The sequence below is a fragment of the Arctopsyche grandis genome, chromosome 11 (assembly GCF_051622035.1).
Source record: "Arctopsyche grandis isolate Sample6627 chromosome 11, ASM5162203v2, whole genome shotgun sequence".
Classification (NCBI taxonomy): domain Eukaryota; kingdom Metazoa; phylum Arthropoda; class Insecta; order Trichoptera; family Hydropsychidae; genus Arctopsyche; species Arctopsyche grandis.
Genome location: NC_135365.1, coordinates 18,513,200 through 18,541,087, shown reverse-complemented (window position 1 = coordinate 18,541,087; position 27,888 = coordinate 18,513,200). Strand labels below are relative to the sequence as shown.

General features: G+C 32.7%; 6 protein-coding genes across 21 annotated transcripts in view; 4 read left to right on the top strand and 2 right to left on the bottom strand.

Annotated features, from left to right (window-relative positions):
- The window catches only part of LOC143919269 (uncharacterized), a 494,191-nt gene that overhangs the window by 327,918 nt on the left and 138,385 nt on the right, over window positions 1-27,888 (top strand). The gene's annotated exons all lie outside the window — the stretch shown is intronic.
- Window positions 342-1,750, bottom strand: LOC143919218 (uncharacterized). The gene has a single exon (XM_077441430.1). The coding sequence runs from the start codon at window positions 1,596-1,598 to the stop codon at window positions 342-344; it is 1,257 nt and encodes a 418-aa protein (XP_077297556.1). The 5' UTR covers window positions 1,599-1,750.
- LOC143918796 (putative niacin/nicotinamide transporter NiaP) lies at window positions 6,944-10,125 on the top strand. The gene is made up of 10 exons (XM_077440863.1): window positions 6,944-7,140; window positions 7,469-7,630; window positions 7,709-7,871; window positions 8,205-8,326; window positions 8,498-8,742; window positions 8,811-8,965; window positions 9,038-9,167; window positions 9,341-9,639; window positions 9,711-9,838; window positions 9,931-10,125. Exons 1-10 carry the CDS (start codon window positions 7,011-7,013, stop codon window positions 10,014-10,016), a joined length of 1,620 nt encoding a protein of 539 aa, XP_077296989.1. The 5' UTR covers window positions 6,944-7,010; the 3' UTR covers window positions 10,017-10,125.
- On the top strand, window positions 12,304-15,694 carry LOC143919274 (esterase GA18864). Of its 2 annotated transcripts, none has more exons than XM_077441509.1 (4): window positions 12,304-12,603; window positions 13,722-13,925; window positions 14,033-14,173; window positions 14,244-15,694. In XM_077441509.1, the coding sequence occupies exons 1-4, from the start codon at window positions 12,306-12,308 to the stop codon at window positions 14,420-14,422; spliced, it is 822 nt and encodes a 273-aa protein (XP_077297635.1). In that variant the 5' UTR covers window positions 12,304-12,305; the 3' UTR covers window positions 14,423-15,694. The 2 variants fall into 2 exon arrangements, with proteins under 2 accessions (XP_077297635.1, XP_077297636.1); XM_077441510.1 differs by having other exon boundaries at window positions 12,315-12,603; window positions 13,725-13,925; window positions 14,244-14,552.
- On the bottom strand, window positions 15,229-17,709 carry EloB (transcription elongation factor elongin B). Its single transcript, XM_077441517.1, has 4 exons — window positions 17,500-17,709; window positions 17,314-17,407; window positions 15,935-16,079; window positions 15,229-15,828 (listed from the first exon to the last, which is right to left on the bottom strand). The coding sequence occupies exons 1-4, from the start codon at window positions 17,500-17,502 to the stop codon at window positions 15,717-15,719; spliced, it is 354 nt and encodes a 117-aa protein (XP_077297643.1). The 5' UTR covers window positions 17,503-17,709; the 3' UTR covers window positions 15,229-15,716.
- On the top strand, window positions 20,525-25,304 carry eIF4EHP (eukaryotic translation initiation factor 4E homologous protein). Of its 15 annotated transcripts, none has more exons than XR_013261209.1 (9): window positions 20,529-20,691; window positions 21,806-22,003; window positions 22,093-22,279; window positions 22,365-22,529; window positions 22,845-22,967; window positions 24,452-24,668; window positions 24,739-24,875; window positions 24,942-25,019; window positions 25,089-25,304. XR_013261209.1 is itself a non-coding variant. In XM_077441511.1 (8 exons), exons 2-7 carry the CDS (start codon window positions 21,975-21,977, stop codon window positions 24,991-24,993), a joined length of 693 nt encoding a protein of 230 aa, XP_077297637.1. In that variant the 5' UTR covers window positions 20,525-20,691; window positions 21,806-21,974; the 3' UTR covers window positions 24,994-25,019; window positions 25,089-25,304. The 15 variants fall into 15 exon arrangements, 4 of the variants coding, with proteins under 4 accessions (XP_077297637.1, XP_077297638.1, XP_077297639.1 ...); XR_013261206.1 differs by having other exon boundaries at window positions 20,533-20,691; window positions 24,452-24,543; XR_013261211.1 differs by having other exon boundaries at window positions 20,533-20,691; window positions 22,845-22,977; window positions 24,452-24,543.

Genomic DNA, 27,888 nt, shown 5'->3' with positions numbered 1-27,888 from the left:
ATATCGCATGGACTAACTCTTTTATTTCAATATTAGTTTTAATGAATATTTTTATATCTATGGTATGAGTAAAAAAACATGTTGTTTATGTATCGTTTATTCAACAATGTAGAAATAAATATTATAATGATTTATTATACATAAATATGCATATTATGTTATAATAATAAATACAGATATAAATTAGATACAATCTCTAAAAAACTTGTAAAATTATAATATTATCATTGGTTTATTATCTTAGTTTATGCATAAAATATGAGATTATGCATTTTTAGCTGAATTCATACTAAAAACATTACTTAATTATAGAACATATACATAACTAACAATCACATTAATTATGCTTGTCTTTTTTTCAAATCTAAATAATATTCAACGGGAGAAAATGTTCGAACATCTTCTGAGTTTTTTGAGTAATGTGATAATATTGCCTTTTTGTACATTGTGCAAGCGTTTGTACACGAATTAGATATTCGTTCTAAGATTATTGCATCCCAATCACCTTTATTCAATACATTATGATCGATTATATTTTTCAGGTACTCATTGTCAAAATGTTTGAAAGCACATCCACCTTCAGATGACGGTTTCGCTTGAATTGTAGCGCACTTAACCATAGTGTAATTCTTCCGAGCACCTTCAAGACCATATAAATGCCTCAAACTGTACACATACTTTTTCTCATCTTTCAACCAACTGTGTGAACAAGAGACTTTGCCATCACATGGCTTGGAATATTCTTTCTGCCAAAAGTAAATAGAATCTTGCAATGATAATCCAATGTCTTTCAAAAATAGACTATATCTAAATCTTTCATTATGGGATAAGCGATGTTTGGTACGAAGTATATTGTGCAGATTTTTCATACATAGTGGAAAATATATTAATTCTTTGTCAATTTCATTATACTTGATAGATATGTTTTTTGTTCTGTTATTTCCAAAACGAGAATCATTGATTAGTTTAATCATCATCTCTCTCCATCTTGGATCAACTTTTAAGGAGTTGTTATTAAAACTAGTAAATTTGGAATGTAAATGCTCTTTATACAGAGTAATAAAATATTGCTTCCAAAGGCCACATGGAATACATGCTAGGCCTTTTTTGATTTCAACCTTTCGCTTGGCAACGAGCGGTAAACAATAATTGAAATTGATGTAAATCTTGTAGTGATCGCAGTGAATACTATGATTTGTTTGTAACGTATGCTCAGCGACTGGTTTTATTATCAAATTTCTGCAGAGATTTGTGAGAGCAATCAAACGCGAATCCGTTTGTTGTATACCTTTCAAGATTGTTTTACACAATAGTCTTACATCGTTGAAGCTTGCAGAATCAATTCTTTTCGTGAACAAAATCTCTTCAGCTCGGTTAACAAAATCCAACAGCGGCTTATGATCGGAGAGTCGAGCCAAAAACCCCAAGAAGAAATGACCAATGTTGTCGAGAAGGCTACCTTCTAAGACATACTCGCAAAATATTGTCGGATGGCCACTTGATTGCTTCTTTAGATGATCGAAGCGTTGATAAACACATTCTTCTATAATATGTAGTTGTACATTTCCTTCGGCTGGTCGAAGATAAAAATATGACATATGTAATTTTGAGTGAAAACGGTGTCGGTTGAAATTATCACTCTATAGATAATTCTCTCCTAATATTGATTTGAAGTACACAAATATATTTCCACTCCATTTAAATCCAACGAACTCTCAGCAATGTGACAGTGAACTTTGCGCGAAATTTTGGACGTAACACCTACATTCACGACCAGGCCCGCCCCTAGGAGTTCGGCCACATGTGTGCAAACTTAAATCGGCCACTCTTTAATTTTATTAGAATTTGTATAAATCATATTGATAAAAGAAAATTCCGATGTGACCAACCACTGACTTTATCTATGTATTTGAGGAATATAAAAAGGTTACAAAACAAAATTCGATATTGAACCGTACAGACAAATTATGAAATACTAATAACTATGACAACATTTTCGATACAAATTGAGCGCAAATGTATTGAAACTTGCACAAGACAAATGTTCTACTTCCGATTGTCGGATTTTTTTCAAATTTTTTTTTTAACTTAAAATCACTATCAGTATTATATACATTAAATATCAAGAAAATAAAAATAATTTAGAAGGTCAAAATAAAATAATGAAATATTGTTTTTAAAAAAAATACTACTTCCGGTTTACGAATTCTGACCAAAACCATATCAGCTCTAAGTCAGTACATAAATAATACAAATATAAATTTTCAGCTTGATAAATTCAGGGGTGTGGACAGAGTAGTGGGCACAACATTTACCTTTCTAAGAGGAAAAAATTCCACTTCCGGTTCATTAAATTTAGTTTTTTTTTTTTAAAGATATTTGTAATCGACCCGTCAGTCATAAGCAAATTTTATCACAATTTATTTCAGAAGATTTGGCAATTCATTAATTGCCACCTTTTTATCCCTTATTCGAGCACTCTGCGGCGCTTTAGTCTAGTGTCTTTTGCACTAGACTTTATAAGAGCTTTTGCCAGCTCGTTTGAGTGGGTTTCGAGTCTACGCTTGTAGTTCTTTGTATAACTTTCTATTTCCGTTTTAATTGATGGTATAGATACGTGTTGATGAATTTCAATGTTTCTCGCAAACCATGGGGCATTTTTTTATTATTCTAAGAGCTTTATTTTGGAATCGTTGTAAGATTTCGACGTTAGAATTACTACTCGTTCCCCATAGTTGGATACCATATGTCCATACTGGCTTTAAGATTGACTTATATACTAAAATTTTATTCTCTAATGTCAGACTGGATTTTCTTCCTACCAACCAGTTCATTTTGTGTAGTCTCTGGGTGAGTTCCTGTCTTTTATTTTTGATGTGATCTTTCTATGTCAGTCTCCTGTCAAAGGTGAAACCCAGGTATTTTGCTGCGGTACTTTCAGTCAGTTCGTCGTTTTTCAGTCTGACTACTGGGCAGTTCCCTCGTCGAAATGTGAATGTGACATGAACATATTTGCCAGTGCTAACTTTCACTCGCCATTTTTTCATCCACTCTTGGAAGCTATTTAATTGATCCTGTAGCACTTCCGATGCAAGCGTGGGGTCGCTACTACATGTAAGGAATGCTGTGTCATCGGCGTACGTTGCTACTGTGACATTTTTGTTTGGTGTTGGGATGTCTGCTGTGTAGATTGTGTATAATATTGGTCCCAAAATGGATCCCTGTGGTACTCCCGCTTTATTAAATAACATTAAATTTAGTGATTTTTTTTTTATTTTTACTTAAAATCACTATCTTTACTATACACAATAAATATCAAGAAGATTAAAATAATTTAAAAGGTCAAAATAAAATAATGAAATCTTGTTTTTAAAAAAAATACTACTTCCGGTTTATGAATTCTATCTAAAGCTGTATCAGCTATAAGTTTTAGATTAATACGCTCAGGGGTGTGGCGACAATATTTTTGACCTTTCTAAGAAGAAAAAATATCACTTCCGGTTTATAAAATTTAATCTTTTTATTTTATTTTCATCACATTAATACAAGAATTACGTTTGAATTTTTTCGTGAAGAGCACACATGTTTAAAGGGTTGAAAAAAATAGTGTAAGAAAAATCGAACAAGAGAACGGCCATTTTCGGTTGATGGATGCTTACTAAATTTTAATTAAAAATTAATGAAATATTGTTTTAAGAAAAAATACTACTTCGGTTTGGGAATGATGAAAATTGTTTACAAATTTCTAACTTTCAAACGTGCCTTATCTTACAAATGTTCTTTTCTTATGTTATTTTGAGTACTTTTTGAATTGATCTTTATCTCAATGCATTGACCGTAATTTTTGACCTGACTTTTTTTCTATTTTTCTATTACTCTATCCGGCTGGCGGTGTTATATTTGCTTTGTTGATTATAGAAAACTCTCCGATAAGAAGAAATAAGGCGTGGGAATCAGCAGAATGCAATACAAAATGAATACAAAAATTACATACCAATAATGCGAAAACATATATTTGTAGTCTTGAATCCAATTATGTCGAATAAATTATACTTAACTACTATACATGTTTTCATTTATTGAAGAAATTTAAGAAGTTAAATTGACAATTCTTATTTCTCGAGAAATGAAAATCATCGAGAAATCAGAATCACTAATCCTGTGATATTCATTTGAACTTCGTGTGGCCCCAACTCCTGTTCATTACTAATTGACGGCAATTTCGACGGCGGCGACTTAAGATCTTTCGATTTTCGATCTTTGCCTTTGCCGATATTTGCGTTTTCGGGCATTTTACATTTGGGCCCATGACGGAGACCGGTATTTTATGTACCGCAAAAATATTGAACCCGGCACCACAAAATCTTGCGCCAGCCCAGATCATAGTGTAAAGGTAGTCTATTTAGTTGAAGTATAATACATATGTATTAAGCAGTGAAAGCATTATGGTGTGCAGCATTTTTAATATCAAGCAATATTAATTCTCATTCCTTTTTAATACTCTCGGAAAATATCTGCCCTCATTTTTTTTTCAATATGTTTGCACACGAGCGACTAAATCCTCAAACGTGGCCCTGACTACGGGTTGAATTATATACAATAAATTAATAGTTTCTTTACCTCACGACATGATAAATACAACATTAACCATTGCCCAGAGCCGAATTTAGATGAAGAGAGGCCCTCGGCTATTCCACTTGGGAGGCAACTCCAATGTACGTACATACATAGATATGAATACATAATTACATAAGTGCATAAGCTCATCAGTGCATAAGTGAATACATAAGTGCATAAACTCGTCAGTAAGCTTCAGGTCAACATCTTATGGGTATGCTTCCATCAATAGTTCAAAACTTTGCTGAATGTATTGCTTCGATAATGTCAGATTGGCAAGAAACTCAATAGCAGATCTGATTCCTAAAGTACTTTATTGGCCTTGTGAAAATGGCCTAGTACACGGTTCCAAAAATACAACACAAACAGTAATTCTTCAATTTTCTGCAAAAAATTGTAAGCTTTAATCCTATGTATGTAGTATCCCCTTAAAATTAACATCAGGGAACAAGTGACTGAGGTGATCGGTGATAGCACTGTAACTTTTACGTGGTTTTTGCATATGCTTTCGTCCCATATTATGCAATTCGGCTGGAGGCCACCTGGATTTTGAGGCCCTAGGCGTCAGTCTAGTTAATTTATATGTAAATTCGGCCCTGAAATTGCAGTACCGATATATTGTACATACGTACATGAAGGTAATATGTAAAATACAATAATAACTATAGCCATATCAATATATATATACATAAAGGTAAAATATATCATTATATATGTATGTATATAAACACTGTTTTGATCAAACCTAAGAAACAACAAAACACAAGAAACAACTACAATCCCAAAAAGTTAATTAGAAACGTGTTTCGTACATGTGTACATATGTATTCATGCATATGTAAACAAATCACCGTACTGCAAGGTCCTTGAAAAAGCGACTGATATGCTATCGCAAAATACTCGTAGAATTTTATTTTATTCACGAGGTAATTACAATTTTGTATTTCTATAAAAAACAAGTTTATTCATATTTACTTTATTTCTATAGATATTACAAATTTTGAAAATGATTAATAGTGTTTCTTTACCAAACTGTTTGAAAATTTAAATTACTTTTTATTTACTTGACTTGTATTAATTTTAATATGAAAACTCATAAGTAAAGCCCGGACCCAGAGGGTGCCGCGTATTGTTCAAATGTTGTAAATGCATTGTTAAAGGTTTGCCGAACCTTTTTTACAAAGGATTTACAACAATGGAACAATGAGCGGCACCTTGGCTATCCTACCTCTACTCATAAGCAGAGATCCGTGGAAAAGTTTATTTTGCCCAAAAAAAATGTCCACTATTGTCAACCTTATTTTTGCTCTCTTGTTTTGTAGCACAATAGTGAACCATTTTTTTGTGGCTAAAAAAAACTTGTCCTCCTGATCTCTGCTCATAACTCTATATATATATATATATATATATATATATATATATATATATATATATATATATATATATATATATATATATATATATATATATATATATATATATATATATATATATATATATATATATATATATATATATATAAATATATATTTATTTCAATATGTTCTTGTTATGTTATGATTTTTTCCAGAATTGGGGCCCTTCAAATAGCACGGGCCCGTGGATATGTTCCCTCCCCGCATTTCGTCATTTTAGTCAAAATACACTCATTTTATATCCCCGAAAGAAAAAATAAAGCCATGACCATAGATATAGAATAACATGTTATTCTATATCTATGAACATAATACTTCTTATACAAAGTTAGTAGGTATAATAAATATAATTCAAAATTATGTATACTACACATGTATTTATATTGCGTTGTTCTGTTACGTCAATCATCCATACGTCAGTATTAGTCAATATATGTATGTTTATCAATAATAAAAAAAGATCAATTTATTATTTTCCGCATAGTTTATTTATGTATAGTATATATACAATATATGTATATAAAATATTTCGTTGACGTTTCGCCTTTGATATTGAATGCGAAGCATTTTTGCTATTTCAGTGAATCAAAACGTGCTCTATTGTATCACTTAAATTTTATTTTTGAATGAACACATAAAATAATGTATGTAGGTGTATAAAAATACTCTAATAATTTTCCTATTCAATTATCAACATTTTAAAAATTGAATCACCAACGCATGCTAAATTTGCATGTAAAATGGTCTTATCTTTTGGTTGTTGCAAATCTTTCTCTTTTCCCATTTTAGCGTGTAAATTTTGTCGAAAAAAAATTTGATCGTTTACACAGAGTTTACATAGATCGTTTATATGTGTATTTGCGTAATATTAACGAAAAAGCAGAAAACCATACGATCGTATATAAGCAAACAATGAAGCAAGATAATATACGCAAATGAAATGAAAATGTTAGAATTTATTTAGATCGCGACCGAGAGATGTGCCCACATTCTGACTTTGATGAGATGGAGTCGGTCAACAACGTTCCGTCGATCAGCGAAAATGTTGAAAATGAAAGATCAGAAAGTAAAACGATTGTACCTTTTGAATATGCCATGACAATGACGGGTAAGTTTCATTTTATAATATTTTAAAACCTTACTAAAATCTATTCTCATGAGCTACGTCAATTTGTGAATTTTTAAGTACTTTTAAGCAGGGCTATGGAACAATGTTTTTCAGATCTACATATTTACATACATATGTTCATACGTACATTGGGTATTGGTGACTCGCTGTCATGAAACCTATAAGTTCATCAGTAATTCAGTATTAACATACATACATTTTAAATAATAATAATGTGATTTTAATGTGAAATCTGACTCCAGTTTCACAGCCTTGCTAAGTTTGAAAAACATGAAGTAAACTTCAAATATGTTTGTACATCTTAAAGGTTTCGGGAAGTTCAACATATTATCTGGTTTATTTGTTGGCTTCCTTATGCTTGGAATGATTTTGGAAACTCTTGGATTCAGCTATGTAATACCAGTATGTCAGTGCGATTTAGAATTAACGTTGACTCAAAAGGGTTGGCTTGCTGCCATTCCATTTATAGGTAATATTGGTTTATTTAATTAATTACTAATTGTTTATCTTATCTATATATTGTGAATTATTGTTGTGAACTTTCAAGGAATAATAATTACTTCACACGCGTGGGGCTACCTGGCTGACACACGTGGAAGAAAAAAAATGTTGGTGTTTTCTATGGGTTTTGGGTCCTTTTGTTCGATCTTATCGAGTTTCGCTCCAGACTTAATAACTTTTGCAGGGTTGAGATTCATTGTAAGCCTGTTGTAAGTAAATTTTCTATGATGAAAGACCATTGATGTATAATACACTAGATCCGCCTTCACGTCTTATACTGGTCTCCCTTTTGGCGCATGCAAAATACATGGCGCATGCACAGTTTCTCTTAGTAGGTAGGTAGGTACCACTGCGTCGTAGGGAAAAAAACATTTTATTCCCAACTTCCTCGCTATTTAAACCCCCCGCACCCCTCAGTTAGTGAAGACAAGATCTCCGACCAAAATCACACGTCAGGGCCCATCTATGTGTATTTTACATCAATGTGAAAGACTGAAATAATTGAATACATACATACATACATGACATTCATATAATTTCAGTATTTCGGCTGCTTCGTCACTGGGTTATGCGTACATTGGTGAATTAAGTCCACTTAATCAAAGAGATATTATGCTAACCCTTACAAATGCTTTTGTAGCTGTAGGTACTGCAGTCGTTCCATGTAAGTATTTTATATTACCTAAAACAAAAAGACATACATATATATATATATATATATATATATATATATATATATATATATATATATATATATATATATATATATATATATATATATATATATATATGTACATAATTTAACTATTTACATATATTATGCATTTCATTTCAGTAATTGCTTGGGGTGTTCTTCCGCTTGATTTTAAAATTAGCATAAGCTTCTTGCCTTATATTTATAGACCATGGAGACTTTTAGTGGCTTTATTTGCACTTCCATTTGCAATATGTGCTTTTTTATTCATGTACTTTCCGGAAAGTCCAAAATATTTGATGAACAAGGGAAAATCGATGGAAGCATTAAAAATTCTTAAACACATATATTCAGTTAATTCTGGAAAATCACCAGAAGAGTTTTCGGTTAGTATCCCTTTAATTTATAAATGAACAACAAAAATTAAAATTAACTAAAAATAAATAAAACACAGGTGAAAAAAATTGAAGAAGAAATTGGATTCCAAAACAATTCTGCCAATAGTTCGTTTTTAACCAAAATTTGGAATCAAACTAGTCCCCTTTTTAAGGCTCCATACATTCAATATACAATGCTAGCATGCTTTTTGCAATTCGCCACCTTCGCAGTGTAAGTTTTTGGATAATAAATATGGTTAAAATAATAATAAATATTATTTGATTCATTATTTTTTTATTTTAGGACGAATGGCTTTTATATTTGGTTTCCTGATGTCTTAAATAAAATCCTCAATGAAGGAATGGCGGGCGATTCCCAAAATATATGCGGAATATTAAGTTCCAAAGAACCATTAAACGATTCAAGTAATTTTGTGAGTTAGATGTTCATATAATTTATTACATATCATTTCAGATATAAAGTTATGTTGATAACATTATAATAATGTAATATTTGTTGAATTCATATAAAAAAATTTCCCTTGTTAACATTTTAAATAAATAATAATTTTTGGGAAGTAGTAAAAATATTTTGCTTCTGTTACAGGTTCCATCGACGATTTCTATATGTGACGATTCTTTAAACACTAACACATTTCCTATATCTATTTTATTATCTACTTTTGTTACCATTGTAACAGTTGGCACCGCATTCCTTCTCAAAACAGTTGGTAAAAGAAATGTTCTTATAATAATTTTCATATTAAATGGAACATGTGGATTAGTCATACATTGGATCACAAACACCATTATATCTATTACATTGTTCTTTGGCTTGCAACTTGCTGGAACGTGCATTGGCATCATTAATGCTTATGTTGTAGAAATATTTCCAACAAACGTTAGGTAAATATTAAATTTCTTCGAGGTTCCTATTAAACATATATTTTAAATAAATGATCAAAATATATTTTTAGGGCAATGGCAGTGTGCTTAACATTAATGATTGGGCGCGTTGGATCTGTTTTTGGAACTAATATAATTGGATATTTAATTAGCGTAATGTGTCCTGCGAGTTTTTTCTTCTTCTCTGGGCTATTATACTGTAAGTAATATACATAAACCTACATTGTTTATTTTAATCGTTATACATACATAATTTTTAAACATATGTACATACATATTAACCATTTTTAGTATCTGCAGTATTATGTCTTGCTTTTCCGTCAAGAAAAGTAAACGCATTTAAAACCAGTGATGAAAGTTTAAAAGAAAATACATAATATTATTTATGAAATTTATTATTTATTTATATCCTAATCAATATATACACATATGTACGTATAAAAGTATTTATATTAATAAAGAACAAAAAAAAATATTATTCAACTGAAATTTTTATATGTATATTATTTTGTAAAAAATAAAAGTACCAGATACCAGAGATGTGCTGGAACTGGCTGGAAAGTTATGAAATTGATGCTGACATACGATCCAAAAATATTTAGTAAACTTTGGAAGCTGAAAGAAGTTTCAGTGTTCGAATGGTACTCGAGAGAATGTAATAGGGTGCAAAGAAGCTCACTATACACTCACTATACAGGGAAGGTAATAGGATGGATGAAATCAAAAAAATGTGTGGGATGCATCGATATTGAATGTAATCTATACATTATATATAAATTATATAGAATACACAGTGGCGTAGCTAACATTGCGCGGAGTGATGCAAAGCATCAGGGCCCATGCTCGACAAGGGCCCAAATTTTTAACACTCAATATGAAAAAAATATTGTTTTCTATCTAAATATATTGAATATTGTAACAGATCAAGACAGAAAATGACAAAATACTTTATCGTGTATTCCAACAAAAGCCAAGTAAATATGGATCATATTTGATGCCATATATAAGCTAAGGTGCGTATGACACATTTAGTTATGTATGGTCAATTACAAATGAGGCGTGTAGCCGCTCGAGTACGAAAATATTGCAGAAACGATATCTTAATTTAGACGAAGCCACTTTGGTGTCAAATCGTATATATGTTAGTAATGATTTAGATAATGTTAGTAAATTACGTATTATCAATACGAAGAAATAAAATCAGAAGCAGGAAGTGGGGCTCAAATGATGACTTTGAAAACAAACGTCAAAATATCATTAAACGTCATACTGATGAGTTAGCATCCGATTACAGATTCAACAGTGAATAACTATTCAGACTAAATGTATTTTATAGCATTATTAACAAGGTAAACGTGAAAATTAAAAGTTGCTTTCAAGGAATGCAGTCAGTGAAAAACTATTTCAGTTTTCTTGAACCTCGTAATATTATGAATTCATCACAATTAAAATATTTTAGAAAATTGTTTAAAATTAAGGAAAAAATATCCAGAAGTTTTCTCAGATCAATTTGATGACTAGTTCATTCAAGTAATTTCATTATTGAAAAACAATTTCACTGAAAACGTGACCATAAAACAATTTTCATATTTACTTATAACAAAATACAGTTGTTTGGAAAGTGAATTTTCGGAAGCTTATGTCGTGTTTATGCTATTTTTTACTTTACCAATAACGGTGGAGAGTATTGAAAGATCTTTCAGTAAATTAAAAATGATTAAAAACAACGAAAGAAACTCTATCGGACAATCAAGACAAAATAATTTTGCATTGTTGGTCATTGAACATAAATAAACGGCAAAATTAGAAGTTAAAAATTTAATTAGTGATTATGAAAGCAAGAAAGAAAAATTGAAGTTGGTGAGATTATTTCTAAAATATTTTATTATTTTCTCTATTATATGAATATTTATTATGTAAAATATGTACATAAACTTATTATGTACATATTTTTTGAAGAAAGGGACATTTTTTTAATAAATGTATTTTCTGCATTCCAATAATTAATTACGTGTTGAAATTGTAGCAGCCCCAAGGTACTAGTCGTAAAACCGTCGGTTGAACAGCGCTTCGCCGGTAAGCAATTACTTACTTCCCGGCTGTCGAAATAAATAGTTGTGAACCTACCAGTGGCGGCTCGTCCGTATGAGCTGCGGGGCTACAGTCCTCCCAGTACAGTAGAAATGCATGCTATTTTTGTCATCCACATGGGCTGCGGGGCTGAAGACCTCCCAGTATAGTACATATTCAAGCTATTTTTATTTTCATTCGATCACCGGTTTGGTTAACGAGCTACTACAGCCTGAATAATCTCTGCAGCCCCCCCACTATGACATCTCACCAGCCGCTACTGGAACCTACCCCCATAAAATACAGAACGTGAACACCGAAATGTTCTTTCATGCTATACTTCCACTTACGAATAACTAACCGAATTTGGAACATTGTCAAGCATTCGCCCTAGTCCAACCAGACAGGGCCAGGTTCAAAATGATTAGGACAGTTATTTAGAAATTTAGTACCATTTTTATTTTAACATAAACCATAAAAATATAGTTTGACCAATTGAAAAAGAACAGTTCAATAGCTGTAATAATTGGTAATATATCGACATAAAATAAGGTCATAGTTGATTTGGAGACTTAGATAACAACTGTCACATTGATATGTGGGTTCATCGACGTGTTATGGCCAAATTGCAGACCAATTTGACGTTTGCGATGTCGGATGCATCGCCAGCAACGTTGGAGCCGTCAAGGCTGTCAGAATCTTCGGAACCTCCTCAACCCCCACACTCGAATGCAAAATTAAAAATATTAGCTCTACATGGCTATCGTCAGAATGGAGACACTTTCAAAGCCAAGATCGGATCGTTCCGAAAAGCCGTCGCCAAAATCGCGAATGTTACATTCCTCACGGCCCCACACGTGGTTAAACCAAACTCGGAAGATGCGAATGAAAATGGTTAGTTCATTTCGAAAAAACGGCATGAAAGTTTAGTCGATGTAAAAATTTCAATTTTGAGACCTAACTAGGCTCATTAAATGTGCTCTAAATACCTTCCTTCATTCCGAAATTTTTGCTTAAAATACTGACAAAAAAATTACATTCTATTTATTGAGATAAGTAATTCCCATTATTATTAATAATATCTTTCCATAATTTGGCCATTTTTTCGATGTCGCTTTTATAAAAATTTGGCTCCTATGATTAAAAAAAGGCATTTAGGAGACTAATTTTTTATATTGAAGCAAATGTTCTATACTTCGAAACAAAGGATAATCCGATGGTGCAAAGGATCTATTTCTCATCCCAGTAATAATTTTTCTTAAAAGCGGATCGGTTACATATGTGCTCAGCAACAAAGAAAAAATGGTCACTCATTGACCCACGGCTGACTATCAAATCGTGCAAAACCCAAACTCTTGTTTTTTCCCAAGCATTTTTAAATGATCCTTTAAAGTTGACCAGGGACAGGCAATGTCTTAAGATAATTTCTTAATCGTTTTACGCGGATCTGATTCCACTAGTGATTTCAGAACTTCGTTATCGATTTTTTTATGTCTTCCTTGTTTCGGCTTATTTTTTAAATATCTTGAACCAGTTGACATTTATTAACTTTCAAAATATCAAGTTTTACAAACACTCTCAACAGCTTCTTTGGATTTTAACCCCTTGTCAAACAAAAACACATCACAATTGCATCTTATCGATTTTGAGATAAGTGACATTTTTTCTATGGGTGAAAATAAAAAAAATGAAATGAAAACCGTAACAGGATAAACGGAGCTTCAAAATAATACGAATAGTGACGTATTTATTCAACGGCAACCAAAAGTAAACTGACTTCAAAAGAAGGCATAAAAAAAATCGTCATTTCTTTCCGCTTCACCTAATATATGTAAATATACTTAGTAAGGTTAAAAGTTGACATAATAAATGTATAGAATCAAAGCTATATTTTTTTACAATTTAAATTTACGTAAAAGAGTTTCATGTAGTTGGGGATGTAAAAAAATATTTCAGGGTTCAATTCTTATACTAAAAACTATTAAATCGAAATCATTTTATTTTTATATTAGAAGTTGATCAAAGAGGATGGTGGTTTAACGCAGAGGACTACACATTCAGCGGGACCAGAATTGGTGGGCCAGCGATAGGATTCACGGAAACTTTAGAACTGTTAGAAAAGACTTTTAAAGATCATGGTCCATTTGATGGAATATTGGGCTTTTCACAGGGAGCTTGTCTAGCCGGAATATTAGCTGCTATGCAACAAAAAGGGTGTATGTACTTATATAAATGTCATATAATTGACTCTTATTTAATATGTAAATTTACTTACGCTGTCGATTTGTGATACTCAACAACTGATTTTGAATTATTGTTTTAGTACTCCCATACAAATTTAAATTTGCGATAATAGCATCTGGATTTTGTTCGGGAAGTTTGGTTCACAAGGGATTTTACGACGAAGAAATCACTCTTCCTACTTTACACGTGTTCGGAGAAACTGATAAAATTATACCTAAAGGTAACTTAACATTTATCCTATCAACGTATTGGAAATTAAATTTTACTAATTGAAATTATTTTTTCCACAGAAATGAGCGAGACATTAGCAGGTGTATTTTCCGATGCAATAATTGTCGATCACGATGGTGGTCACTACTTGGCCTGCTCTGGCTTGATCAAATTTCATTATAAGAAATTTCTTACTGATATGGGATATAACGAATTAAATTACTACAAAGTCATAAATTCAAATTCTGATATACCATAACATTTGGTTTCAAACCATGTAATGCAAATGAAATAATTATTTTACATAAAAAATATAGTTTTTCCTATTTTTTACTAACCTCTTATACGTTTCACATGGTTTTTTTTAATTTTACAACTACATCTTAATTAAAGAAAAAAAAATATATTGTTCTAATCTTTTGGATACAATGTACATACATATATATGTATACATAAGCCACTTAATCCTTGTTTATCTGGGACAGTGAAAAGAATCAGTATAAATTTGAATTATTTTGTGGTTATTAAAATGGTGTTTTTGCAAACTAAAACACGACACAACTTATTATTAAATCACCATACAATATTTTTCGATTGTTCTTGGTTTTTTTTCTCAAATTTAATTATAAATTATAGCTTGGAATGAATACAAATAAAATCGAAAACAACCTAACCTTGATAAAATCATGTAACAACAATTTTATGTCGCGGGCTGTGATTTTTTTATTTTAGCTTTACAAAAAAACTGTTGATATTTGTAATATTTCCTTCGAGATTTTTTTTCTAATACCTACATACATATTCCAATGTGCACAAAGTCAAGACTACATTTCTAGGTACATATAACTAATTCAAAACCAACCAATTTTGTCTACATACATTGTATTGAATTCCTACAAATGAAAAAATTAAAATTTGGACAGCCATCAAAATTATTGGGCTCACTTGAAAAAAGTGATTTACATTGTTGTATGGTACCATGAATAAGTTACGCTTCCAAAAATATCAACAGTGACACGAAGAGCGTTTTTATGTACCATAAATAAATACAAAACAATATTTCTTCAAATGAATTTATTTATTTTTTCCATAAAAAAAATAGACACTTTCTGTAGATTTATCAGACACAAAACAAAATAATAAGGAATTTGATCCAATATATGTATGTACCATATCGACCATTAAATTATTATGGCAAATTCAATTTAAACATTTTTCATAATGGCAGCAAAATTTTATCAGTTTTTCTATTTTCATATTTAAGATTAATTCGATTTTTTTGTGATTTACACGAAAACTTTTAGGGTCGAATTTTTGTAGCACAGCGATACTTCATTTAAAGATGAAGTGAAAATAAATATAAAAGCATTATAGTCCAACATCGATGATATTGGTTATGAAAATTCAAATAAATATTTCTAACGTAAATTAAAAAATATATTTTACCACCAAGTGTTGTTTTGATCATTAAAATGTGCATAAAGATAGATATCAACAAAATTATTGTTAATAAAAAACATTTGGTGAGCTTAATTCGCTATTTTGATGACATTTCAAGCGACTTGCTCCTGGCCATTACTTTCTTGGGACTTCATCACATCAGGTAAATCAGGAGGGGCAGAAAAAGGTGTCAAGTCTAACTTTTCAAATTCGCCATTTTCTTTCCTAAAAAGACATGTATTGACACTATTAAAACACACAAAATCGATACAAAATAGCCAACTGCTAGCATATTTTACTGTAACAAAGCCATAAAAAAGATATTTACAACCTTAAAGCTAAACCAATGGGAGATGGACTCTGAGCTTTTGCTGTCGCTGGGGTCAAACCGTATTCATTTAAAGTCTTATCATCTTCCATAACTTGGTTATCTTTATTAAATAACATCTGGTTCGCTGGAGTAACTTTTAATATTCCTGCAAAAGGTAAAATTAAAAATAATAAGTACATTTGAATTACATTGAAATCTATCATATTTTATTTTATTATTATTTATATTTGACGAATTTGCTGTCCAATTTTTTGAGATAAAATTATTCATATTCAAATGCATAAAATACTTCAAATGCTATTAGTGCTATAATTTGTATAAATCGTAAATTGGCAAAATGTCATTTTAATACACACCCATGAATATTTCGGGAAATAACGTTTTTATCTTTAATTTATACCAGGAAGGCCTAATAGTTTACTCCAATGCGCCTTTCTGGTCAGAAACATTTTACATTTGATACAAATATTATACAAATTACATGTATACATATCAATTAATATCCAAAGAGACATCTATGGACAAATTTGTAAATTTGCAGCATTTTATACAATTCAGTGAAATTCGAGATTGCTGAAAACTCAATATTTGCGAAAAATGGGTAAGGCTGCCAATTTGATGGAGCCATGTCAATGAAAATCAGAAAAATTGGCAAACTCTGATAGGAAACGATCGACCTGGAGTCACAAATCCAAGGTTTGGCCAGCAGAAACTACTGGGATTTGAACCCGTGACCACTCTGTTCAAAGCATTATATGCTAACCACTAATCTATTCTGCTGGTTTTACTTCTCGGTCGCTCAACAGAACCAATAGAAATTGTAGAACTATTTAAATATTGAGACGTGTTTTGTAGTAATTTCTGAATTATCAATATTAATTAATTAAATATCGTTTATTATAGTTTAAGATTATAGATATTAATCAGGCGGACCGTATATAAATATGTTAAATTTTCATTATTCACAACAGTTAACAGTCTCATTATAAATTCCTTTGGTTTTGATTTTCTACTAGTATATGTCTGTTGACATTTCAATGAGTATTTCCACAAATGAATTGAAACTAAACACTTATAAATATAGTACATTATATTATTTTGTACATGGTTCACTCAAAGACGATTATCGGAAAAGCTATTCGCAACAGAATATTTGATCATTTATTTCAAGAAAAAGCGGTATCTACTTCCAATTATGCGATATATGCTAAATCACAATTCTCCGAAAATTCCACCCCGTGTTAAATAACATGCATATCTCTGTGATATAAAAATTAGTCTAACTTATAATTGATGTCTTTATCTGAAAACCGTCGTAAAGATGGTCACTTGAGGTTAAGGTTTTATGAAGATAAAAAAATTGAAAATAGATATATAACCTTCGATCATCTTTTTGAGTTCGAGGACTGTGGCCGTGTCCTTGGCGTCTGTGAAGATAGTGAGCTTCTTGCGTCTTATCATGAAGAATACGTCCTGAAAACAAAGCGAGGGTGACCGCGATTAACACATGGATATAATTGGTGCGGGAAGACGAAGACGAGGAGGACGAGGAGGACGAAACTCACCATGTTAGCGAGAGGAGTGGGGCGAGGTGAGGTGGGGCGGGGTGGGGTGGAGGCGCGTCAACACGAAGAGAGCGAAGAGGACCACCGCCAGGCAGCCGCGGAGCGCGAACCAAAAACCACCGACCACTGACAGCTCCGTGTGCCCCTAACACTCAGCTTCGACGACCATTTACCACGATGCGTCATTTGGCGCTAAAACTGCAAGCGCATGCATCCACATTAATATATGTATGTGTAAATACACATCATATATTATAACTGTTCATAAAAAATGATTTCGTTCATTGAAAAAAAATTAGTAACTCTATTCTGAATTCATTGAGAGATAGTTCACTATTCCAATCAACCCACATTAATTTTCTGCTCCTTGTAAGTTGTAGGAGAAACTAAAGTAATTATACATTTTAATTATAATTTATACCCTGCGGTGAAGAGTCTACGCACGTCCAATTCTTGTTATTATTATCTTGTTATAACTAATTTCATAGGTATAAATATACACATATTAAGGTCTGTTCATACCTATCCAGCACGACCCGTATCCTGCAGGTGTCCTGCAAGTGCGGATAGTATTCTTTGGTACATTATTTGGACGTATTCATACTCCATCCGCGCATGCGCATTTACGCATTCATACGCGTCTATATAGAATGTACTAAAGAATACTGTCCGTACTTGCAGGATTCGGGTCGTGCTGGATAAGTATGAACAGACCTTTAAGATGGCTTTTTTTCTAATATAAAAACCAGAGCACTTCTAAAAAGTAATTTCTACATATAATACTTTAATCATTAAAAACTTACATGAACAGTATAAAATTATGAATGTACTTCTGCGGGCGACCCTGTTGATGTCACCCCGCTTTTCATTTTTTTATATTTAAATTTAGGGAAAAATAAATTTATTTTTTGAGTGTATGAGAGCGTAAGGAATGAAATGATGGTGTGGTTTGTTTCAAGACTATTTATGATGGCTGGAAGGAAGTAAGGTAGGCCGCCAACATGACATACGTAGTAAAAGTGACATTGCAATCTAGTACTCTTGGCGTGTACATAAATACTATTGTTTTTAACCGCTTATTGGCAGCAATAGACAACTGTGATATTCCTCAAGATGGCATTACATCCAGGTTGATATAAAATAATTCAAAATAACCTTTATATTAGGTAATTGGATTATTAGTCACATTGCGCTGGTCACAAAGACAAATTTTGCCATTAAAATCGCGAATACGCAATATTTGACTCTCAAGTTCTCGGCTGCCAGATGTTCCGTTATAGAGATTTTAGTGACTTTGTGACCAGTAATCACCGAACCTTATATTATAATGTAGGGATATAGTTCGACTTGTACCATACGAAACTAGGTCGATGATATTTCCCTCGTCGAACTTAATCTGTACAAATGACATCATCGCGTCCCGTTCTCGTACACGAAAGTCAGCCGTGGCCGAAATACTTTGTCCAGCTTACCCGTAAAGGCGATTCAGATACGCAATCACGAGTACACGGGAAATCCCAAGGAGCTACGCACTAGGAGGTAAATACCAAGGAGCTATTCTGCGCGCGCACATTAATACGGGAGGAAAAGCCTGTTCCTCTTGTACCTGTTGTATCCTGCTCGCGCAAATTAAGTGAGTATGTACCGTTTACCATGCACCCTTTTTTTTTTTGATCTTTCGATTTTCGATCTTTGCCTTCCGATATTTGCGTTTTCCGGCGTTTCACATTCGGGCTCGTCACGGAGACCGCTTTCAAGCATGTGTTGCGGTTGCCTGATGACATCACTGTTGGGTTTCGTTCGTTTTACGATCGAGCGACGAACTCTTTCTTCTGGAATGGTCGAAGGGGACGTTGCCCTTGAGTTATGCATGTTGATGAGATCCAGTAGTGGCTCGTGAGATTTTATAGTGGGGGGGGGGGGGGGGGGGGGCTGCAGAGATTATTCAGGCTGTAGTAGCTTGTAGGCGGGGTAGGATGTGTTGACCGTATCCCAGCCTAACGAAACACTGTTGTGCTTGTTTTAATAAAGTTTTATTGTTTGCCTAATTATTGTACAAAGGTATTATATTTGGGCAAAAGTATGTCGTTCAGCGGTCTCTGGATATGGTAGAGTGTCGCTGGCTCGGCATTCGGCTATGTTCAGAAGGTCTCTGGATGCGGCAGTGTGTTGCTGGCTCGTTCGTTCGGCTATTTTCGGAAGGTCTCTGGATACGGCAGTGTGTTGCTGGCTCGTTCGGCTGGTTGATCTTCCAAGTCCGCGTAGTGTAGGAGGTCAGGAGCTGGATGTCGACTGGTCTGCTGCTGTGTGTCGACGCTTGCTGCTGTGGGTCGACTGGTGTTGTTTGGGTTGTACCTCCTTTTATAGTGTTTCTGGTTGCTGGCTGTTGTTGATGCGTATGCGAGGAATGTGCTTTTGTCGATGGGGTAGAATTTTCTGGAATGATTGGCACCGTTCCGCTCGATGTAGTTTAATGTCTGCAGGTGTGCTTCGACCGGTTTGTTTCCGCTCTACTGGTAGGGGTGGAGCTTTCTGGAACATTTTTGGCACCGTTCCGCTTGAGTTTAGTTTAATGGCTGCAGGTGTGCTTCGACTGGTTTTGGGAATGTATTCTGCGTCGCAGTAAATGTTTTGATGAATGTGACGAGATTCCCACAAGCTCTTTAACCAAACCGTTGATCGAATGAAAACAAAAATAGCTCGAATATGTACTATACTGGGAGGTCTGCAGCCCCGCAGCCCATGTGGACGACAAAAATAGCATGCATTTGTACTGTATTGGGAGGCTGCAGCCCCGCAGCCCATATGGACGAGCTGCCACTGATGAGATCACTGGTTTTGATTCGTAATAGCACAAGTTGTACTAGATTCCTACAAATTTATTCTCTATTTGCAGAAAGTATGCTTCGTGAGAATGAGGAAATAAAGCTTCAAAGGGGCGAGGGCTACTTTACAATAAAATTTCGAATTATGCGGTAAATTAGAAAACGTCGAGAAGCAAGAGCGATCCAAATGTGCGTAATCTATGCATATGGAGTGTGAGTGTGAGTGTGAGTGTGAGTGTGAGTGTGAGTGTGGGTGCGGGTGTTGAGTTTCGGTTGGGGGCATTATCGGTCGGCGGGGCTGCACGGCCGGAGCGCACGGAGCGCACGTGTCCCGCCCGCCACTAGTCCAAACCAGTATGTCCCAGGGGTACGTCCACACCAGTGTATCCTCGCTTCTCACCACACCAAAACTCACCACACCACACCACACCACACTTCATCCACAGCCTCGTTGTCATCTTCCCCTCAATGCACTGTCACTGTCATTTCTCTCTGAGACTCTTCGTTTCCACCGCACTGCAGTAACCTCACATTTTGCACACCACATGATATCATATCATACATCAAAAAAATTCCTTGTTCATCTTTTTATTCCACCAATTAAACCGACACAATTTTTAAAATGTATGTATGCTGAAAGGAATAATAAATGTTCTAAGAATTTATTCATCTGACCATTTTTTATGACGAACGACGAAGTCGTTTCTAATTTAAAGCGACCTTTATAGACCCAAGCTCCACTCTAAATAAAGATAAATAATAACTTCAACAATGATGGTCGATATATAAAGATAAACACACATACATATAAAAAGATAAACGGTACTTTACCGGTATCCGGAGGCAATTCTTTTAAACATAATGTTTATTTAAACAAAACCTAACCTATTTCAATAATTACATAAATAATAATATTAATTCAATAATTACATAAATAATAATATTAATTCAATAATTACATAAATAATAATATTAATTCAATAATTACATAAATAATAATATTAATTCAATAATTACATAAATAACAAAAACCTGCCAGCACTTCTTTCTCTTTATACATAAATAAACTTTCTTCGATTTCGACGACTTATCTTTTTGGATAGAATGTTTTATGTTTTATTCGCTTGTTAAGATTCTTTCGAGTATTTGTACCATTCAATGGTTATGCGTAATTCCTCCTTGTACATTTTGATCGGCTTCTATTCTAACAATATAATAAACGCGAATTGTTGTCACAAATGTTGCCGAACGAATTTTCATGTCGGATGCTAACTTTCCTTCAACAAGACAATTAGAGCCTCATTTCATGTTTTCTTGCAAACGGCATCCTTGCTGGCGGATTCTTAACTTTTGTGAGAATCCTACTGCATATTATTAATGTTTCTGGAAGTTGAGTGTAATCATTTATTGTAATTCATAGTCACCCTCAATTGATATCATCTTTTATAGGAAATGTTTCTAACTAATTATTTTTCTTGAAGGAATATACCCATCACTCGCTTTAAGAAACAAAATCAATTTGAAATTAATAGGAAAAAAAACGGAAAAGCTCTCTTTGATGCATATTAGAGGATAACAATAAGCTGTATTATCCAAGAAAAAGGAAAAGTTTGATACACTAAATTTTGATTAAAGGACAACTTTTCAGGGATGAATCTTTTTCATAAAGCGATAAATGGGTAAACTAATACGTTTCTAAAAATATCTTTTAATCCTAAATATGATAAAAATTTAAGAAAATTAAACACAACAACTTTTGTGTCGGCAGGGTGAAAGACGATGAAACGAATGGTGTAAACGATAGCGACGAAACTCAAGATAGTTCACCCGACCGAGAATCGCCTTCAAATTTACCCACAGAAGAGCATAAACTACAATTTTCGTATTGGTTGTGGTTCCGAAATTCGAACGCAACTGAACGAAGTGCAACAAATTCCGTACAAAATTACGAACAGGTTGCGTATGTTCCACAATGTCGGTATAAGAAAGATTTATCATGTATAATATGTATTAACGATGTGCTATTTATTATATTTCTAGTCACTTGCAATGGTGGGACAGTGTGACACGGTGGAGCAGTGGTGGGGGATGTACAGTCACTTAACACGGCCCGATGATCTGCCGAACGATACATCTTTTCATTTGTTCAAAGTTGGTGTAAGACCGATGTGGGAAGACGGCGCCAATATTAACGGTGGAAAATGGGTGAGACTTATAGCTTATCTTATCATCACGGATTGGATACACGTGGGTGCAGTATTCTTAGAAATGGTCAATTCCTTAGTAAAAACAATCAGTGTTTAAAGCAAGAGGGCAAAAAAGCTTGTATAAGTGTGCAAAAAAGCTTGTACATGTCCTTTCTAAGGAATTGACAATAGAGCGTGTAGCCAATCTGTACTTATCATTACAGTTTTATTTTTGCTATATCAATTGCCAAAACTAAGTTGAACAAAACCTTGTTGTTATTGATTAACACTGTTTTCGTTACAAAAGTTGTAAAAGTTCATTGGTAAATTTCAGGAAGTTAGACTAAGACGTAACCTTGGAAGCTGGGCGTGGGAAGAAATATGTATGGCTATAATTGGAGAGCAATTTGACGTCGGTGAAGAAATTTGCGGAGCCGTAATCAACATTAGACTACATGTACGATTTGGTATTTTACTACATCTTTCTTAGGTCTAACTTCAGCTCTGAAATATTGTTGTAGATTTTAAAATTATTTCGAAATTGGATTGTTGACGATGATTGGATTGTAATCACAGTGGCAAGTTAGACCACTTTCATAATACTCGGTGCATGTCAGTGAAGCTAGTTTGTGTCAACTTTTTATTGTTATTTTACATAATATATGTGGTATTAAATAATTACTCTTATTGTTTTATATACAGTAGAACCTCGATTGTTAAAAACAAACACAAATTTTACGATTTTGCTGCTTTGAAATGCATACCATAGAAATTCAAAAATGAGACAGTTTCAGTTTCAAAATTCAATACTCAAAGGACGTTTGTTTATTGAAAATTTGATCGCGATTTAAATATTTATTTTTAATATTACCAATATGGAAAATAAAACGTGTTGTATTATCATTTAAAGACAAATGAGATATAATAAATGTTTTAAAAACCGGTGTCTTAGGACGTTTTTGGTCAAATAAATATGATGTTGGAACATCAACGATCTCAGATATAAAAAAACATAGTGAAAAAATTATGAAATTTAGCTCAGAGCGTAAGGTTATGAAAAAATCAGGATATGAAGCAGTCGAAGAGTGTATTTTTATGTGGTTCATTCTAAGACGAACGTCTGGACAGCCAATATCTAGTCCATTCTTGTATGAAAAGTATTCGCGATTTGACAGCTTCAAAAAGAACAGCTAGCTTTAAGGAAAAATCCATTTTTGAATTTCTTAATAAAGAATAATTTAATATTGATATTCATGTTATTATATACTAGTTGTTTTACCCGGCTTCGCTCAGTATTTGTAATATAAACAGCTTAAACACGGCGAATCTAATCGTAAATATTCATTTTTTTTATTTTTATTAAATTTATTTGAATCGAAGAAAATATAATATTCAACTAATAGAATTGTCGTCATATAAACTTTGTTTAGTTTACGAAGTTCCCAATCAACGATACTTACATACATATATGTATATATAAATACTTACATACAGTCTCTTTCGAAATGATTTATTAACCGTTTGCCCGCGGCCGTCTTCTATGGAAGCTTCGCGCGACAAGTCTGTAGTGCGGCTGTCTTCCATAGAATTTCTGAACTTTGCACGGGATTTTGAGCCTTATATGCGCCTATTTCAACTGTTTTAAGGTTCAAAATTGGTTGAATATATTACTGAGAGTTGAATGCCATCTATTCAATTTGCTTAAAATGAATATATACCAGTCAAAATTAGTTTTTTGTGGAATCATACTGAAACCTCGTAAATGTGACGTCACGTCTGTTGAACAATGGCGACGATACGTCTCAATTATATGAAGAATGATTATTTGACAATTAAGCCAAAACTACGAGATATATTATTTATTTTATTGTTTAAAATAATACTGTATGTGTTAATTAACATATCTGGTTACTTGAGTAAATATTAAAATCTGTATTTAAGGTCGAAAACTCGATTGCCAAATTCGCGACAAAGGTGCCGCGTACAGGAGTTGTTCTCTATATTTATTGCCGCGGGCAAAGGGTTAAGAAGATGTAAATATAGAAAAATTATTCATACTGAATGTATACATCTTTCTCTGTCAATTACGATTTTTTCGATTATACGGATTTTTCATTATCCGGACTACTTCCATCCACAATTAGTCTGGATAATCGAGGTTCTGCATATATATATATATATATATATATATTTTTTTTTGTATCATATTTTCATTTTGGTTATTTCAGGAGGTGGTACTCGCGGTCTGGCACAAAACAGCATCTGATCAAGTAGCCAGCGCATGTATACAAGATACTATTCGGCAAATATTACACTTGCCGCCTTGGTCCGTTTTAGAATATAAAATTCATGGTAAAAGCTTAAGGTGAGTTTCCTTTTTTCGGCTTCAATGCTGTTTTAAGTAATTGGTTAATGGGTTTGCATTTTTCAGAGCTGCTACATTTACCAATGTTCCAACTACTGAACAAAATTCAACCAGTTGAGGTTTGCCGTACCTCCTGCGCATGCAGTATGTACACACCTCTAATGATATTATTTGTTCATTAAATCTTTGTCATCTAATTGTTTTCATTTTCAGGATCCATACTCTAGCTTGATAACATGCTAAACGTCAACTTGCACCAAAGCATATATTTAGCGGACTGCACCCGGGGGGTACGGAAAAAATAAGTGTTAATGAAAAATGATTAATTTAAAGACAGTTTTTTTTTGTGAAAAAAAAAATCAATTGACCGACATGTTAAGTTTTAAATGTATTATTTTTAAAATCTGTGAATAAATAATTTGAATCGCTTTTAAAAAGTGTTATTTTGGGCCATATAGTTTTATTCACCCTAACATTGTACATATTATATACATTTTATTTTATTTTATACATATGTATATGTACCAGGAAGGCCTAACAGGTAAACCCTAATGTACTTTCCTGTCCAATTACAAACATCAATAAACAATCATGTTTGTACAGTACCATAGGGACAGTTGGTAGCATTTTATAATATCAAATTCGAGATGCTGTATATATGAACTCGATAAATATACACATATGTAAAAAATAACTTGGGCATTGAACGCCAGAATGTTACAAAAGATCCAGTACATTCCAAAAAGTATGGAACGCTGTATGTTTGGCATAATGAGTGATAGAATATGTGGGTTAGAAGTATGATGTGACATTGAGAGTAAATAAATTGTAACGGAAATGAATGGGTCACGTAGCTGGAAGAATGGACGAAAGAATTGCTCAAATGGTACCCGAGAGAATGTAAAAGGTTGCAAACAGGCCCCGATCCAGCATTTTCAGGATGCAATGGATGAGTTTCCCAAAAAAGAGACGAATGGAAGCATGTTAGAGGCCATCATCCAGCTGTGTATGACGAATGGTTGTGAATGATAATATATTTATTATAATATAAATATGTAATATGATCCTGTTTTATTTTATAACCACACTGTCTCTACACTTTTTTTTATAACTGCCATCTTTAGGCATTCATATGTATAAAGGTCAATGCGTATAACAGTAAATTAAATTAAAAATGTGATTATATGCATCCTTTGATTTATATAGTAAATATTTTTTTTCACAAAAGGCCACGATTTTTTTCTATCTTAGGACTACCACGTTAATAATATCTGATATTTCATTCTAAATTGATCATCAATTGTCCGGGTATAAAAAAAGTTTTGTTTTGTAAAATTAAAAAATGCACATAAATTTAGTGATGTATCATGATTTACATAATACACAAGCCTTATTATCCAAGTTATTTTAAATAATATTTTTATTATCCAAAGTAAAATTATTTATTCTAACATGATTTACATTGTTCATTTAATATTAATTCTTGAAATTAATGATTGCTCGGTTATGCAAACTGACTTCAATTTGTGAACGTTGAATTATTGTTAGGCATCATCGATAAAAAGATAATATATAATTAAATTAGTGCATTATGAATTAATTGTACTTTAAAAGTTTCAAGTTGGACCATTCCACATATCTTCCAGCTTTTAGACAACCTGTATGTAAGTATTTTCTTTGGACTTTATTTGATGAATTTTTACCTGCGTGATATCTCAGCACGTTTGATGATAAACCAAATGCTTCGTCACCCCACACATGGCGATGGAATAGTAAGTGAGTTATTCTTCAACTCTTGCCATAGTGAAGTGTTTTTAAATATTGTAGCATCAGAGTTCTTTTCGTAAAATCCAACATCAATAAGACAATTTGAACTGGCTACTACCAAAAAATAATGTCTAGATTAGTTCCCAACACAATGTGGAACACGGATTTCCTGTAGATGAAATCCCTGTTATTTTTGTTAATATTGAAGAACAATCAGGGCCGCCCAGAGGAATCCTGGGCCTTATGATAAATTAAAAAAAATATCTCATTAATATGTAAAAAATTTATCAGAACTATAATAAATATAACTATGTATATGTTGGTTGCTGTTTAAAATAATTGAATAAAAAAGTATGATATAACAGGCACAATTTCACATAAAGCGTGTATCGAGAAATAAACATTTACTATTAAATAAATACATGTATTTTTTTGTAGAACAATATTAAATATCAATATCGTTCAGTTGGACGTCCCGACACGGGGCCCCTCGAGTATTCCAGGCCCTGGAATTTCACCTTGTCATAAATTATAATTGTCAGCCTTGACAACAACTGGAAACTGTTTTTTTTTAATTTTTATGCATGACTTCCCAAATTTGCTTACACACCGTTCTTATGATCGACCTGTTCAATAATCTTGGAGGCTACTTGTGATGCCTAAATACCTGAACGAAATTTTACAAATAATTAATATGTTAATGTAATTACATATCACAATATAACCAATATTAAATAATAAAATCAAATTTAAAAAAAAAAAATCCTGAAAGACCATTCAATCATGGACAAATAATAGTTGAATTCATTTTTAAATATTATTATTTTAAGTTTGATTCTTAAAAAAACTAACAGTATAGATGATTTTGATATTTAATGCGTTTTATTATTACTAAATTATGTTCACAATACATCTTGTACCTATTTTAATAGCTACTGATCTACTGATAATTTTTTATTTTATTTTTTGTTAGTAATTATAGTATAATAAAATGTATAAGATAATAGTAAAATGAGCTCAAAAACCTATTTACAATTCTTATAAATGCTCATAATACATAATATTGACTCTCTAAAGCAGAATCTGTGTTTATACCTGACGGGTATAGACATTTTATTGTTATCACCGAGACTCTTCATAAGTGTGTTAGAATGGATATTAGTGATTCTGTCATAGAATCTACTGGTTAGTATGTTAATAATGTCTGAATAACGGAATATTATTTATGGCATGCAGTTTTTTCAGG

Excerpts from the sequence above, each read along its gene's own strand:
- LOC143918796 (XM_077440863.1), top strand. The coding sequence starts at position 7,011 with ATGTGCCCACATTCTGACTTTGATGAGATGGAGTCGGTCAACAACGTT. Across the intron at positions 7,631-7,708 it reads TGCTGCCATTCCATTTATAG|GAATAATAATTACTTCACAC; the intron begins GTAATATTGGTT and ends TGAACTTTCAAG. Across the intron at positions 7,872-8,204 it reads AGATTCATTGTAAGCCTGTT|TATTTCGGCTGCTTCGTCAC; the intron begins GTAAGTAAATTT and ends ATATAATTTCAG.
- eIF4EHP (XM_077441511.1), top strand. The coding sequence starts at position 21,975 with ATGAATCTTTTTCATAAAGCGATAAATGG. Across the intron at positions 22,968-24,738 it reads TAATCAACATTAGACTACAT|GAGGTGGTACTCGCGGTCTG; the intron begins GTACGATTTGGT and ends TGGTTATTTCAG. Across the intron at positions 24,876-24,941 it reads ATTCATGGTAAAAGCTTAAG|AGCTGCTACATTTACCAATG; the intron begins GTGAGTTTCCTT and ends TGCATTTTTCAG.
- LOC143919218 (XM_077441430.1), bottom strand. The coding sequence starts at position 1,598 with ATGTCATATTTTTATCTTCGACCAGCCGAAGGAAATGTACAACTACAT.
- LOC143919274 (XM_077441509.1), top strand. The coding sequence starts at position 12,306 with ATGTGGGTTCATCGACGTGTTATGGCCAAATTGCAGACCAATTTGACG. Across the intron at positions 12,604-13,721 it reads GGAAGATGCGAATGAAAATG|AAGTTGATCAAAGAGGATGG; the intron begins GTTAGTTCATTT and ends TTTTTATATTAG. Across the intron at positions 14,174-14,243 it reads TGATAAAATTATACCTAAAG|AAATGAGCGAGACATTAGCA; the intron begins GTAACTTAACAT and ends TTTTTTCCACAG.
- EloB (XM_077441517.1), bottom strand. Across the intron at positions 16,080-17,313 it reads ACTCAAAAAGATGATCGAAG|GAATATTAAAAGTTACTCCA; the intron begins GTTATATATCTA and ends TACCTTTTGCAG. Across the intron at positions 15,829-15,934 it reads CCCATTGGTTTAGCTTTAAG|GAAAGAAAATGGCGAATTTG; the intron begins GTTGTAAATATC and ends ATGTCTTTTTAG.